This window comes from Eleutherodactylus coqui, chromosome 8, assembly GCF_035609145.1.
Source record: "Eleutherodactylus coqui strain aEleCoq1 chromosome 8, aEleCoq1.hap1, whole genome shotgun sequence".
Lineage (NCBI taxonomy): Eukaryota > Metazoa > Chordata > Amphibia > Anura > Eleutherodactylidae > Eleutherodactylus > Eleutherodactylus coqui.
This window is the reverse complement of record NC_089844.1, coordinates 167465404-167480937: the sequence shown is the minus strand read 5'-3', so window position 1 is coordinate 167480937 and position 15534 is coordinate 167465404. Positions and strand designations below refer to the sequence as shown.

The window sequence follows — 15534 nt, the reverse complement described above, 5'->3', positions numbered from 1 at the left end:
TGATTTATAATAAGAGGATAGTGATGTCACAAGTGTAAGATATAGTGGTGAAAAATAAAAAATATGCCCCTTGGCCTGAACACTGGCCTCTGCACCACTTTTTCATACATACCAACATTCCTGACTTGTAATGGATTGTGTATTAAGTGACAGTGTAATTTAGACTTTTTATTTGTATGATCATCAAGTCACAAACACAATTAGGATATTGTCAAACATAATTAACATTTAACAGGTACAAAAGACAATTAGGGTTGTAAATGTATGAGGATCCTAAAAAGTTCTAAAAATGTATATGGGGGTATAAAGGTGATTTCATGCTCCTAGAAGCGGAAGGTCAGGTCGGTGTCAGACATCTCCTCCTTGTAATATTCATCAAATAACTCATTTTGAGCCACTGTGAAATGAGTCTTCCAGTCTCCACAGGTTCCTGGAACGAAGGAAGTACAAGATTTAGTGACTAGGACTGCAGACATAGATGTTACTGTAATACACATCAGTGGGAGGTAAGCATTCATACCTTTCCTCATGAAGGGTGAGATGGTTTGGTCCATGACGGAGCTTGGGATGGTGCTGTAGTTGGCCATGGGGTTGTCTTTCATGGCTTTGAAGGTTGTACGCTGGTGGATCTTCTCCACAACATCCTCGGGTAGATCCTTCCCTACATACTTCATCACTTTTCTGATTTCTCGCTTTGGGTCCTAAGAAGAAGTTTAGAAGTCCTGATCAGCTCACAAGACAGCGACATTGGTATAAAAAGAAGCCTATTCTGACGTAATCTCCTCACCTCTAACATGTCCTCATAGAAGAGGTAGAGGATGTCTCTCTGATGTCTTATTTTCCAAAAGTCCTTAACGTGATCGGCCCATGGTCCATAAGAAACTACGGGAGGCAAAGAGGACACATTACTACAGGGCATCCCACAGCCACACGTTAGGCTCAGATCATGTTTTGTGAACACATACAACGTATGCACCTGGAATTCTCTTGGTATATACACCAAACATAGCATCAGGCCCCCATTCACCCAATGGATACCAAAACAGTGTATAGATAGCTGTTGGCTGAACCCTCATTTGGGTGATCGGCATTGTAAGGTCTGCTACTCATGTCTTTCGCCCTCTTGCTGTTCCAGGAAGCGGCAAGCATAATTCTGCAATTTCTGTGCATATAGACTGTTACGTCCTCCGGACGTGCAACTACAATGACACAAACCGAAGGCACAACTGTGCAAAGGAAACATAACACTATGAGGAATACTCTCCCTATAGTCCCCTAACCTGGGAGGGGGTCCTGCCTACTCAGCGGACTGATCGCTCTGACAAGTGCGAGCCCGCACGCGTGCCTTGGCCACTAACAAGTCCCTATCAGGGAGCCCTAGCACAAAATAAAGGCGAAAAAGAAAGCCAAACAAAACAGAAAAGAACTTAGCTAGCCTGGAGAGCTTCCGCCAAGATGTGTTGCTCCGTTGCTGTCCAAATGCAACGAAAGTGATTGACCAGCGCAGGAGATATTGCTGGCACTGTTTAAGTAGTAGCCAGGCTATTCAGCACCAGGGGCTGACTGACATTACTCCTGCCGCTACTACACCCCTCAGCTCCTGGAGAAGCAAGGGCACGCCCAAAACCTGGTCTGGCCTGCAAGCAAGGTGCAGGCCTCAGCACGGCTGCAACATAGACCGTCTGTTTTCATCTAGCACTGAGGGTTAACCAGTCCTCTGCTCAGCCCAGCTGTGGTATTAATGGGCAATCACTTCCTTATTTAAGCTGAGCTGGTCCACTTCCTGGTTTCCTCAGTATTGGTATTTCCTCTGGCCACTCCACTGCTAGATCTTCTGTCTTTTTTGACCTTTACCTGCATATCCCATTTGTACCTTTGCCTTGTGCTCTGTATCTGTATGTGTGTCCATTTCCTGTCTCTGTTCATTCTCATCTCTGTAGTAAGTTAGTTCTGTGCAGTGTCTGCTGTGTTCAATGCTTAATCCCCATTTTTGTCAGGACTAGTCAAACCATAGTTTCCAGTGCTGGCCCACCCTTATCGGAGCAATTACCCCGCTTGTAGGCAGGGCCCCTTCCATCTCCCTGCTTACCTTAGGGCCAGTTTCCCTTAGGTATTCCTGTCTGCTGGGGTCAGCTGCCAGTCACCTTGTTTGGTATATAAACCAGGCTGGTTGGATAGCCCAGTGAATCCACATTCTAGAATCTGTAAGAGTATACTGAGGCTATGGACCCCGCTGACTCCTCCAGAGAGGGAGCTTTTGAGCTGCAGAAAGAATTGGTTCAACAGCACGGTTACCAGGAACAGATCCTGGCTTATTTATACAACCCGAGCACTCATCTGAATTCCATGCCTAGTGATGCAGCGGTGCCACAGTTCCCAGCAGACACTACTTCGACTCCTTTTCCACAGTCAGGTTTTTCGAGTGGAACCGGGCTTTGTTTGGCTGCGGCACCACACCGCGAGTGTGACTCCAAACAATGTCGTGGTTTCAGCAACCAATGTTCGCTGCACTTTGAGCTGCTGTCTCATTTGTTTCCCATGGATTACGTCAAAGTGGTGTTCGTGAGGTCTCACCTGTCTGGTTAGGCTTTGGCCTGGATTAATCCCCTCTGGGAGAGAGACGATCTGGTGGTTAATGATCTCCCCTTGTTTGTAGAGACATTTTGGAGGGTCTTTGATGAACCAGGTCGCACTACTTCAGCCACTTCCTCCCTGTCGTGTCTACAGCAGGGTAGGCTCTCTGTAGGGCAATATGACATTTAGTTTAGAACCCTGGCCTTGAGTTGAGTTCGAACAATAAGGCCTTGGTAGCAAGATTCTGGGAGGGCTTGTCAGGTTGTAATAAAAGATGAGTTGGCAGGTCGCGATGTTCCAGCTTCCCTGGATGCCTGGCTACGAGAATTGATCTCCGGTTCCAGGAGAGAACCAAGGAGGGTACCCGGGAGAGGAGGTCGACATGCCTGGCACCCGAGTACCAGGGGCCACTTTTTGTTCTGCCCACTACCTTTTTGGCTGATGACTCTGAACCCATGCAGGTTGATCAGGTCAAACTATCTGAGAAGGAATGCATGCACAGACGCTCTAAAAAAAAATAAAAATGTGCGTGTACTGTGGAGCTCTGGGTCACCAGGTTGGTTCCTGCCCTCATAAAGCGGGAGAACTCTCGAGCCTAGGGTCTGTAGGAGTAGCTACCCTAGGTATTATTACCAAGTCCCCTCCAGGTTTTTGTTTACCTGTGACACTGTCTGTTTCTGGTACACCATTCCCCGTGTCAGTCTGTCTGGATTCTGGTTCAGCAGGGAATTTCGTACATCAGGCTATGGTGGACCACTACCAGATTCCTACTCAACGTATGGAGAGACCTCTGATGGTGACAACTGTGGGTGGTGGTATCCTTTCCAAGACTGTCCAGTTTGTCACATAGCCGCTGGTTTTGAAAGTAGGTTTTCACCACTCAAATTTTGCTGCTTCTTCCAAGTTGCACTAGTGCCCTGTTGCTAGGTCTGCCATGGCTCAATTCCACCTTGGATTGGAGTTATGGGAGGGGGTTACAATGAGTTATGGGGGTTAGCCTGCCATTGTAAGTGCTTGCTCCCACTACCAGCTGTTCATCCCTCTCCACTGCCTCAACCTGCAGAGTCGTCCAGAGGTCTTTATCACTACCCTAACTTCCAGAGGTAATGCGGAAACCCTCGGTCAGTCATGACAATGTTCTTTCTCCTCCTTGCTCTCCTAATACTTGCTGCAAGCTCCCGCACAGAAGATACACTTGCAGTGTGCTGTTAAAGAAAACGCTTGTGTGAGAAAATCCATCCACAGGAGCTTTGTAGAGGTGGACATCCTATTTATCATCACTTTATGCTGAAGCAAATTACCAGGTGCTCCTGGAATGTCAAATAGTGACCAGAAGGAGCAATCACCACCTCCTGACTCCTTAGAAAAGGGAGTCTTCCTGTTTTTGAGTAGAACGGTGGTGTTGGATGGCACAGGGTGCAAGATACGATGCGTACATCGGTCTATAAAAACAGCTTTCATGGTTAGTGATAAGGCCAGACTATGATTACCTAATGATCACAACCTGTGGTAGATATGGCACACAAAGTACAGTTAATGCACACCACATATTACACGTACCACAGTAAAGTAATGTACTGTTTCTCTACACAGTCAATATTTACTGAAGAGGTGTCTGAGAAGCCAATGCACAACAAGGGAAAAGAAATTCCTTTCAATGCAAAGCTCCAATGATTAATAAAACGATCAATATCAAAAGTCTCTATCTAGCCGGCCTGCTTATAGTCTAAGCTCGGATTGTTTGTGTGCACACACTAGGTTTTACTGAGGTACTTCCACACCTACAAACTCTAGTGTCCTTCTCACAGGGATGGGCATACAGCGTTGTTCAACGTCTGTTGCCTGTCTCCAAAGCATTTAATTGTAGAAGAAAGGGTCTGTCTCTGGAATAACTCCCACAGGCTCCCTATGGCCGTGGCCTTAGTGGATTTGCACTCCGAACTCCTTCAGCAAAACAGACTTAGCACTCCTTCACAGCCCAGTGCTGTTTTACGGCCACATCTAGCAACCCACAGAGTCTCTCAGCTGCCCCTAGTCACAGACAGCTACACAGTCCTCTGTGACTCCCTGATCACTTCTCAATGCTCAGGAAGTTTGCACCAGTTCCGGAGGTAGAGTTTAGTTTTGGTGCGAAAACATTCCCCCCTGCAAATAAATGTTCGAATAAGCGTGACAAATATTTGCAAATGTGAACACATTTGTGGGGTCTTGGAAGCATTTAAAGAGGGCATTTAGAGGGTCCAATTGTGCCCGTTACTAGTCTATCTGTAAGAGGTCAGTGTTTTCATGATGATCTGTGCCCATAAATCAGCAGATAAAGTATATAGATCCTATATATACCTGTCCCTTTTATGAACTGGTGAAGAAATTCATCAAATGTCCCCGGATCTGGGTGGATAATGGCCATGCGGTAGAAATGATAAAATGACACCAATACGTCCTTAGGATTTCGGGCCACATAAATAATCTGTGGAGGAGAGGATCGTAAAAATTGGATAAATCGAGAGTGACCGGGATCTACAGAGAGACAGACCTCAAATGGCACAACATGAAGAAAGTGCAAGAGGGAGAGAAAGTCAGACATAGCTGTACTACAAGAGACAGATGGAGAAAGATCATACATGTTGGGCCGAGCTCTACAGAAGGAGAACTAGACCCGGCCTTACAGAAACCATGAGAGGCCTGAGAACAGAGCAATAATGGATCTAGCCAGGTAGAACGAGACATACACCTGTTTATAAAGTAACGGCGAAGGACATGCAGTGAATGACCCCTTAAGTAAAGCCCTCAGCCCTTTCATGATTGGCGCTTCCCTATATGGGATTGTCATCGTGACCACGGAGTGCAGCATAAAATCACTTGACAAGTTTAACATGGATCAGTTTCAGTGCGAATCCATATTAGATCGGAGTGACTTCAACAAGGCCCGGTCTCCGATGCTAAACTAGCCGGGGCCAGGACTTCACTGCCGACCGCATGTGGTTCTCTTGTATAACGGTGTGTAGAGTATACAGAGAATGGTGTGAGCGAGGAAAGTATCTAGCGAAAGGGAATCTTGTGGACGGAAACAACTCCTCACCAAAGGGGTCAGAGGAGCATGTGAGGAATCGTTCCGAGGGCTACTTCAGATAATTACTGATGCATAATGGGACCAAACAAAACCCTTGATTTCAATGGTTTCACTTTCTGTAGCGAGATTCCCACCCATTAATACTACATGTGAGAAAGATGGGTCCAGACCTATCTTCCCACTGGTTTTTTCAAACTCCTACACTAAAACATGTTCATGCGCAACTGCACTCCCTAGCGGCGAAGATAGTTGCGCATAAGCATGTGTGTTTTTGCCATGACCAACAGGCCCTACATTGTTGGAGAAGCTGAATACAATGCTGGAGCTCCAACTAATGTGTGCAAACACACAACTCGCCATTCCTTAGCACAGATAGGCTATAACAGCAGATGAGCAGGTACAGCGCCATTGTGTAGTTCAGGGGTCCCTGCGTTAGGAGATTCTCTTGAGCCGGAAGGGTGACTGGCTCCTGGATGCTCAGGTTCCTTAGGAGGCTGAACCAGCTCCTTCTTGGCCAAAAGGGAGCCACCAGGATCAGGGTGCATGGTTGTGACCTGAAGTGCTGCAGTACCCTTGGGATTAGTGGGATCGGGGGAAATGCGTACGCCAGTTCTCCTCCCCAGTCCTGGCTTAGGGCGTCCACCGCTGTCGGTCGTTCTTCCCGTCTGAGGGAGAAGAAGTTCTTCACCTTGGTGTTTTGTTTTGACGCGAATAGGTCCAGTTGTGGGAGACCCCATTTGTCCGTCACCATCTGGAATGCCTCCTGGGATAAAGACCATTCCCCTGGATCTAAACGCCCCCGGCTGAGGAAGTCTGCTCTTTGATTCAGAGATCCCTTCAAGTGTACTGCCGACAGTGAGATGATGCGGCCCTCCGCCCAGCGAAATATCCTTTGTGTGATACTTTGTAAAGCTGGCGACCTCGTGCCCCCCTGGTGTCGGATATGGGCCACTGCCGTGGTGTTGTCCGATAGTACTCGTATGTGTTGGTTTTTTACCGTGTCCCCCAGGTGCTGTAGGGCCTTCCAGATTGCTTGTAGCTCCCTGTAGTTCGAGGATTGGTGCTTCGTCTCCAGTGGCCATGGGCCCTGTAGGAGCTGGTCTCCGACGTGCGCCCCCCACCCCCAGGAGCTTGCGTCTGTCGTGACCTGCACTGCCGGGTTCAATATCCAGTGGACTCCTTTTCCTAGGTTTCTTGGGGACGTCCACCAGCGTAAGGATATTTTTACCGAGTTCTTGATTTGCATTCTGCTTTCTAGCGAGGATTGCCTGCCGTCCCATGCTGAGAGGACTGCTGCTTGCAGGGGTCTGGTATGTGCCTGCGCCCATGCTACCCCCAGGATGCATGACGTTAGACTTCCCAGGAGGGACATAGCCTCCCGGATTGTGCATGACCGTCTCCGCATGAAGGATTCTACCATGTGTCGAATTTTCTGCACCCTTGAGTCGGGGAGGAAGGAGCATTGGGCCTCTGAGTCGAGTGTTATGCCTAAAAACACCTTCTCCGTGCTGGGGTTTAGGCTGGACGTCTCCCAATTTATTATCCAACCTAGGAACTGTAATAGTTGAGCACTGTTGCCAAGTTTTCTGCTAGGCGTTCCCTGGACTCGGCTATAATTAGTATGTCATCCAGGTAGGGGGATTATCAGAATCGACCTCTGCCTTAGGTAGGCTGCAACCTCCGCCATGATTTTCGTGAAGATGCGGGGTGCTGAGGAGATTCCAAAGGGCAGGCATCTGAATAGGAGATGTCTTGTCTTCTTGCCCATCTCCAGCGCGAACCTTAGGTACTTCCTTGAGTCCCTGTGGATAGGTACATGAAAATAGGCGTCTTTCAGGTCGATCGATGCCATGTAGGCCCCCCTGGGGATCAACCTTACTGCTGATGTGATGGATTCCATCCTGAACTTTCGATATTTGATGAAGAAGTTCAGGGGTTTTAGATTTATTATCAAGCGTGAACCTCCACCGGGTTTTTTTATTAGGAAGAGTCTGGAGTAATGCCCCCAGGTCTCCTCTTCCTGTGGCACGAGGGACACTGCTCTTAGACGTTGTAGGTCCTGTACCGCCTGCTGGAGCGGGTGCAGTTGTTGTACTGGACCTCGCGTGGTAATGTATCTTCTCCTGGGGAGGGATACCAGATACATACTCCTGCAAATCGAGGCCCACCGATCCACGAAGCCCTGCAGCCTTGCCCCCACTGGGATGGCGTCAGGGCTCCTGCTTGGCTGGCTCCCCCTGGTGCGGGTTGAAGAGGAAGTTCCTCCCTCTGCCTCCCTTGGGGTAACTCCATCGGCCAGTCTTGCCTTTATATGGTTCCGGCTGTTGTGCTGGGGCCCGGAAGGTGGTCCTCCCTTTACTGTTTTCCTCCCGGGAATCCCTTCTTATCTGAAGCTTTTTCTAGGATTTTATCCAGATCCGGACCAAAGAGGAACTGGCCGTGAAAGGGTAGTGAGCACAGTTTATTCTTTGATGTTAGGTCACCCGACCATGACTTCAGCCAGAGGACTCTTCTGGCCGAATTGGTTAGGGCCGTTGCTTTTGCCGAAAGTTTCACTGACTCCGCTGCTGCGTCTGCCAGGAAGTTAGTGGCCATTTTTAGCATAGGGAGGGAATCTATAATTTGTTCCCTCGGTGTTTTGCTCGAGACATGCAGCTGAGGTTGTTCTAGCCATACTCCCAGGGTTCTGGCGACGCACGTGGCTGCCACCCCTGGCCTGAGTGTGCTGGCAGCTGCCTCCCAAGATCTTCTTAATAGGCCCTCCGCCTTCCGATCCATTGGGTCTCTAAGCTGTGTGGCGTCTTCAAAGGGCAATGTTGTCCTCCTAGCCACCTTAGCCACTGGGACGTTCACCTTGGGTACTTCCTCCCAATTCGCACATACCCCCTCCTCAAACAGGAAGCACCTCTTAACCCCCTTAGACGAGAAGGATCCCGTGTCGGGTTTCTCCCACTCCTTGTGTATTAATTTGCATACGTTGCTGTGGACCGGGAAGGTATGCTTCCTCCTCTCTCCTAATCCCCCAAAGACCTCGTCCTGCATTGAACGGGGTTCCATGGGTTCTTCCATTTTTAGTGTGGCTCTAACGGATTTAATCAGTTCCGTTAGATCTTCTCTATGGAAGAGGTATTTTTGGTATTCCTCTTCCTCTGAGGACTCCTCAAGCACCAGCTCTTCAGGTTCAGATCCCGAACTCTCCTCAGAGTCTGAGTGCTCCTGTGGGCTATGCGCCTTCCTTCGGCGTTTTGCCCCCGATGCCCCCTTGGGTGGCGTTTTAGGGGTCGTCAGTGCTGACCGCACTTCCTCTCGGACGAGCTTTCTGACGTCCTCGAGGAATCCCCCCAATTCCTCCTTGACCAGCTTGGCTATGCATGTTTTGCATAATGGCCTCACATGCAAAGCCGGTAGTCTTGCGCCGCATTCTGCTCACTTTTTAGTTTTGGCTCTGGGAGGGGCATCTCTTTTATCCCCCTGGCAGATAAACAAAATTTGCGTGTAAGGATGCAACATTCATTAGTAACATACGAATATGCATGCCTTGTTTTGCCCCACTGGCTACTTACGGTTGCCGCCGCGGTTGAACATTCTGTGACCTCTGGTGCTGGAGCACTCATTGCTTTGTCACTGGTGCTGCAGACACTCCTGGGGCGTTAAGCCAATACTCACTGAGTGGCTTCTCTGCTCAGCGCCATCTTCTCTCAGGTTCCTTTTTAAATCCTTTTTTTTTTTAAATTTTTGAGCCTTTAATTTTAAGCCCCGCCCCCTCCGAGCGCCGGCCGTGCCCTGTGCGATGACGTCATCGCCCTCGTCACATGACGCGGCGCCCCCCCCCCCCCCCCCCGCTCGTTAAGGGGAAGCCAGAAGCGCCGCACACGTTCCTAAGCCGGCGCAGAGGAGAGCTGGAGCCCCGCATTGAACCTCCCATGGGCCGCCGTGGGAGGAACCTGGCCCGGGGGAACCACCTCATGTGGCGTCCCGGGAGCCGCTCTGCAAGAAGGGAGGACAGGCTGGACCACTGCCCTCCGATCTGCCGGTACGCTCTTTGGGCTGGCGATTCCACCAGCCCCTCTCTGTGATCCTGCCTCCTGGCAGGACAGGAAAACACTGAGGGGGGGGGGGGGGGGGGATTTTAACCTCTCGGTGTGTTCCTGTCCCATCAGGAGGAGGTGGTGCTGTCGTAGGGACGTCCTGGGAAAAACATCTCCTGGTCAGAGGGATTCAGTTCTGTGTTGCACCATGGTGATAAGAGGTCAGAATTTGGCACAAGCAGCATGAACCCATGATCCTGTAACGCTGGTGCAGTAATGGGATGGTTTCTTGTCACACCCAGGTCCTCTGGTACTTGTGGATGCACGTCATAATGGATTTCTGTGGTTCTGAAGATCAAAGTAGATCTAACGTGCTACTAGATGGGGGGGTCTCTGATAAGTGGCTGTTTAGTAGATGGACCCGATTCTACAGCAAGAGATGGACGAGGACCTTTAGAGTAATGGGAGGACCAAACCCTACAGCAAGGGAGGTAGACCTGGTTAGAGATAAGCCTGGGATAGGAAGCAGACAAGTGATAAGACATAGTTGGAGCAAGCTTTATAGTAGCAGAGAAGTAGACAGGGCAGGAGATGGAAGATCAGCCGCTTGTCATCAGCCGTGGTCCACGAAGAGCCACGTTAGTACCTTACAGTTCTTCTCCCAAAAGCTCTCTGGCAGGAGGTGGACGGGTAAATGAGACTTGATCAAGCGTGGAGGCTTCATTTTATTAAGCTTCTCAGTGTCTAACGAAGAGGCAGGTCATTATAGCATATGGACCATATATCATACAGGAAAGGTGTAGCAAAAATAACCCATCTGCAGTGCTTACCTGTTGGCATATCAGGTATGGCAAACTCCAGGAAGGGCACCCGCTCAAATATGGCTCCACGTTGGCTTGTCTTAGTCTCTCCATCGTGTAGAACTAAGTCCACAATCTCACTCATCCAAGTGGTACCTACCAAGGGTCAACATGGCATAGAATACTTAGACATGGGGAAAGGTAGGATTATACCTACCCGATAATCAGGTTTCCAGGAGTCTCCACGACAGCACCACCTGAGATCGCCTCCTCCTGATAGGACAGGAACACACCGAGAGGTTAAAGTTCCCCCCCGTCCTCCCCTCCTCAGTGTATTATAACGAAACTGCCGGGGTAGGAGCTAACTTAAATTTTTTCCTATCTGGTATATTTTTTATTCTATTATCCTTTATTTATTTAATTATTTTTATATACATATATACATTATTCTTTCTTTGGGAGGGAATGTACGGGTGCTGTCGTGGAGACTCCTGGAAACCTGATTATCGGGTAGGTATAATCCTACCTTTCCCAGGACGTCTCCATGACAGCACCACCTGAGACGTATCAACTAAAGTAATTCTAGGGTGGGATTGCCGCTGAGAGGACCTTACGACCGAAGGACATGTCCTCGTCTAGCTGCACCTTTACCCTGTAGTGTTTGACGAAAGTATGGGGCTTTTTCCATACTGCTGCCTTACATATTTGCTCTACTGATGCCGAGCCATGCTCGGCCCATGAGGTCGCTACTGCCCTTGTGGAATGGGCTTTAAGAGCCGAGGGGGCCTCCTTCCCCAAAGCCTTATATGACTCGCTAATGGCCAGGCGAATCCACCTAGCTATAGAGCTTTTGGCTGCTTTCTTTCCCTTATTAGGGCCTGAATATTGGATGAACAGGTTGTCGTCCTGCCTCCATGGGCCTGTGGCCTCGATGTACGTCAAGACTGCTCTTCTGACGTCCAAACAGCTTAGGGTTCGCTCGCTCTCGTCTTTTGGGTGATTATAGAACGAGGGTATTATTATGTCATGGGCCCTATGGAATGGGGATACCACCTTAGGCAAAAAGGTCAGGTCTGTTTTAAAGACTAACTTGGTATCTGTAATCTTGAGGAGCGGGTGGCGTATGGATAGGGCCTGTAGCTCGCTGACCCGCCTGGCTGAGGAAATTGCCACTAGGAAGATAGTTTTTACTGTGAGCATTTTTAATGAGAGCCCCTCCATTGGTTCGAAGGGTTCCCCTGTCATGGCCCTCAAGACTAAATTAAGGTTCCAGTCTGGGCATATATTGGTGGACCTGGGTCATAGCCTATCTGCCGCTGCCAGGAATCTATTGATCCACCTGTCCCCGGATAACTTAGTGTCAAATAGGGCGCTAAGGGCTGCCGTTTGGACTCTTAGGGTGTTTGGGGCGAGGCCCATATCCAGGCCGTCCTGTAGAAAGTCCAGGATCAGAGGGACGTCCGCACTGCTGCCTGAGGAGCCTCTCTCTTGTCTCCAAGAGGTAAACCTCCTCCAGATTCTCTGGTATATGCGGTTGGTAGTCTCTTTCCTGCTTGCCATTAGCGTTCTGACTACCTTGCTTGAGAATCCCCTGCCCCTCAGTATGGATTCTTCAGTAACCAAGCTGTTAGATGAAGTCTGCTTACGTCGGGGTAGTTCAGGGGTCCCTGCGTTAGGAGATTCTCTTGGGCCGGAAGGGTAACTGGCTCCTGGATGCTCAAGTCTCTCAGGAGGCTGAACCAGCTCCTTCTTGGCCAAAAGGGAGCCACCAGGATCAGGGTGCACGGTTGTGACCTGAAGTGCTGTAGTACCCTTGGGATTAGTGGGATCGGGGGAAATGCGTACGCCAGTTCTCCTCCCCAGTCCTGGCTCAGGGCGTCCACCGCTGTCGGTTGGTCTTCCCGTCTGAGGGAGAAGAAGTTCGTCACCTTGGCGTTTTGTTTTGACGCGAATAGGTCTAGTTGCGGGAGACCCCATTTGTCCGTCACTATCCGGAATGCCTCCTGGGATAAGGACCATTCCCCTGGGTCTAACCGCCCCCGGCTGAGGAAGTCTGCTCTTTGATTCAGAGATCCCTTTAAGTGTACCGCCGACAGTGAGATGATGCGGCCCTCCGCCCAGCGAAATATCCTTTGCGCGATACTTTGCAGAGCTGGTGACCTCGTGCCCCCCTGGTGTCGGATATGGGCCACTGCCGTGGTGTTGCAGGGGTCTGGTATGTGCCTGTGCCCATGCTACCCCCGGGATGCATGATGTTAGACTTCCTAGGAGGGACATAGCCTCCCGGATTGTGCATGACCGTCTCTGCATAAAGGATTCTACCATGTGCCGAATTTTCTGCCCCTTTGCCTCGGGGAGGAAGGAGCATTGGGCCTCTGAGTCGAGTGTTATGCCCAAAAACACCTTCTCCGTGCTGGGGTTTAGGCTGGACTTCTCCCAATTTATGATCCAACCTAGGAACTGTAACAGGCTGAGCACTGTTGCCAAGTTCTCTACTAGGCGTTCCCTGGACTCGGCTATGATTAGTATGTCGTCCAGGTATGGGATTATTAGGATCGACCTCTGCCTTAGGTAGGCTGCGACCTCCGCCATGATCTTCGTGAAGATGCGGGGTGCTGAGGAGATTCCAAAGGGAAGGCATCTGAATAGGAGATGTCTTGTCTTCTTGCCCATTTCCAACGCGAACCTTAGGTACTTCCTTGAGTCCCTGTGGATCGGTACATGCAGATAGGCGTCTTTCAGGTCGATCGAGGCCATGTAGGCCCCCCTGGGGATCAACTTTACCGCTGATGTGATGGACTCCATCCTGAATTTTCGGTATTTTATGAAAACGTTCAGGGGTTTTAGATTTATTATCAGGCGTGAACCTCCCCCGGGTTTTTTTTACTAGAGAGTCTGGAGTAATGCCCCCAGGTCTCCTCTTCCTGTGGCACGAGGGACACTGCCTTTAGACGTCTTAGGTCCTGTACCGCCTGCTGAAGCGGGTACAGTTGTTGTACTGGACCTCGCGTGATAATATATTTTCTCCTGGGGGGGGATACTAACTCGATTCTGTATCCCTGCTGCAGGATCTCCGGGATCCACGGGCTCCTGCAAATCGAGGCCCACCGGTCCGCAAAGCCCTGCAGCCTCGCCCCCACTGGGATGGCGTCAGGGCTTCTGCTTGGCTGGGTCCCCCTGGTGCGGGTTGAAGAGGAAGCTTCTCCCTCTGCCTCCCTTGGGGTAACTCCATCGGCCCATCTTGCCTTTGCCTTTATAGGGTTCCGATTGTTGTGCTGGGGTTCGGAAGAAGGTCCTCCCCTTACGTTGTTTTTCCTCCGGGAATCCCTTCTTATCCAACGCTTTCTCTAGTATTTTATCTAGATCCGGACCAAAGAGGAATTGGCCGTGAAAGGGTAGCGAGCACAGTTTATTCTTGGATGTTAGGTCGCCCGACCATGACTTCAGCCAGAGGACCCTCCTGGCCGAGTTGGTTAGGGCCGTTGCTTTTGCCGAAAGCTTCACTGACTCCGCTGCTGCGTCTGCCAGGAAGTTAGTGGCCATCTTTAACATAGGGAGGGAATCTATGATCTGCTCCCTTGGTGTTTTGCTCGAGATGTGCAGCTCCAGTTGTTCGAGCCACACACCCAGGGTTCTGGCGACGCACGTGGCTGCCACCCCTGGCCTGAGCGTACTGGCCGCTGCCTCCCAGGATCTTCTCAGTAGGCCCTCCGCCTTGCGATCCATTGGGTCTCTAAGCTGTGTGGCGTCTTCGAAGGGCAATGTTGTCCTCCTAGCCACCTTAGCCACTGGGACATCTACCTTGGGTATTTCCTCCCAATTTGCACATACCCCCTCCTCAAACGGGTAGCGCCTCTTCACCCCCTTAGACGAGAAGGATCCCGTGTCGGGCTTCTCCCACTCCTTACGTATTAATTTTGTTACGTTGCTATGGACCGGGAAGGTATGTTTCTTCCTCTCTCCTAAACCCCCAAAGACCTCGTCCTGCATTGAACGGGGTTCCTTGGGTTCCTCCATTTTCAGTGTAGCTCTAACGGATTTAATCAGCTCCGTTAAATCTTCTCTATGGAAGAGGTACTTTTGGTATTCCTCTTCCTCTGAGGACTCCTCAAGCATCAGCTCTTCCGGTTCAGATCCCGAACTCTCTGAGTCTGAGAGCTCCTGCGGGGTATGCGCCTTTCTTCGGCGCTTTGCTCCTCTGGGTGGAGTTTTTGGGGTCGACAGCGCTGACCGCACTTCCTCTTGGACGAGTTTTCTGACGTCCTCGAGGAATCCCCCCGATTCCTCCTTGACCAACTTGGCTATGCATGCTTTGCATAATGGCCTGGCATGCGAAGCCGATAGTCTTGCGCCGCATTCTGCGCACTTTTTAGCTTTGGCTCTGGGAGGAGCAACTCTTCTATCCCCCTGGCAGACAACAAAATTTACGTGTAAGGATGCAAAATTCATTAACAACATATACGAATATGCATGCCTTGTTTGCCCCACTGGCTACTTACGGTTGCCGCCGCGGTGGAGCATTCCGCGGCCTCTGGTGCTGGAGCACTCATTGCTTTATTACTGGTGCTGCAGAGACTCTTGGGGCGTTTAAGCCAATACTCACTGAGTGGCTTCCTTGCTCGGCGCCATCTTTTCTCTGGTTCCTTTTGAATCCTTTCTCTTTCTTTCTTTTTTTTTTTTTTTTCCTTTTTGAATTTTGGCGCCTTTAAATTTTAGCCCCGCCCCCTCCGAGCGCCGGCCGTGCTGCGCGATGACGTCATCACGCTCGCCGCTTGCCGCGGCGCCCCGCCCCCTCTCCTGCTCGTTAAGGGGAAGCCGGAGGCGCCGCGCACGTTCCTAAGCCGGCGCGTGGGAGAGCTGGAGCCCCGCATTGCACCCCCCATGGGCCGCCGCGGGAGGAACCTGGCCCGGGGGGGACCACCCCATGTGGCATCCCGGGAGTCGCTCTGCAAGAAGGGAGGACAGGCTGGACCACTGCCCTCCGATCTGCCGGTATGCTTCTTCCTTCCGGGCTGGCGTCTCCACCAGCCCCTCTCGGTGACCCTGCCTCCTGGCAGGACAG

The 15534-nt window shown here is 50.6% G+C and overlaps 1 protein-coding gene across 1 annotated transcript in view; it reads right to left on the bottom strand.

Moving 5' to 3' along the window:
• Positions 1–216: 216 nt before the first annotated feature.
• Positions 217–15534, bottom strand: part of LOC136578003 (sulfotransferase 1C2-like) — a 42403-nt gene continuing 27085 nt past the window's right edge. The window contains exons 6-11 of the mRNA XM_066577910.1: positions 10503–10628; positions 10319–10416; positions 4915–5041; positions 788–882; positions 521–701; positions 217–430 (exon numbers count right to left, since the gene is read on the bottom strand). Of these exons, the coding sequence (XP_066434007.1) occupies positions 324–430; positions 521–701; positions 788–882; positions 4915–5041; positions 10319–10416; positions 10503–10628 (734 nt within the window). The 3' untranslated portion in view covers positions 217–323. The remainder of the gene's footprint in view (positions 431–520; positions 702–787; positions 883–4914; positions 5042–10318; positions 10417–10502; positions 10629–15534) is intronic.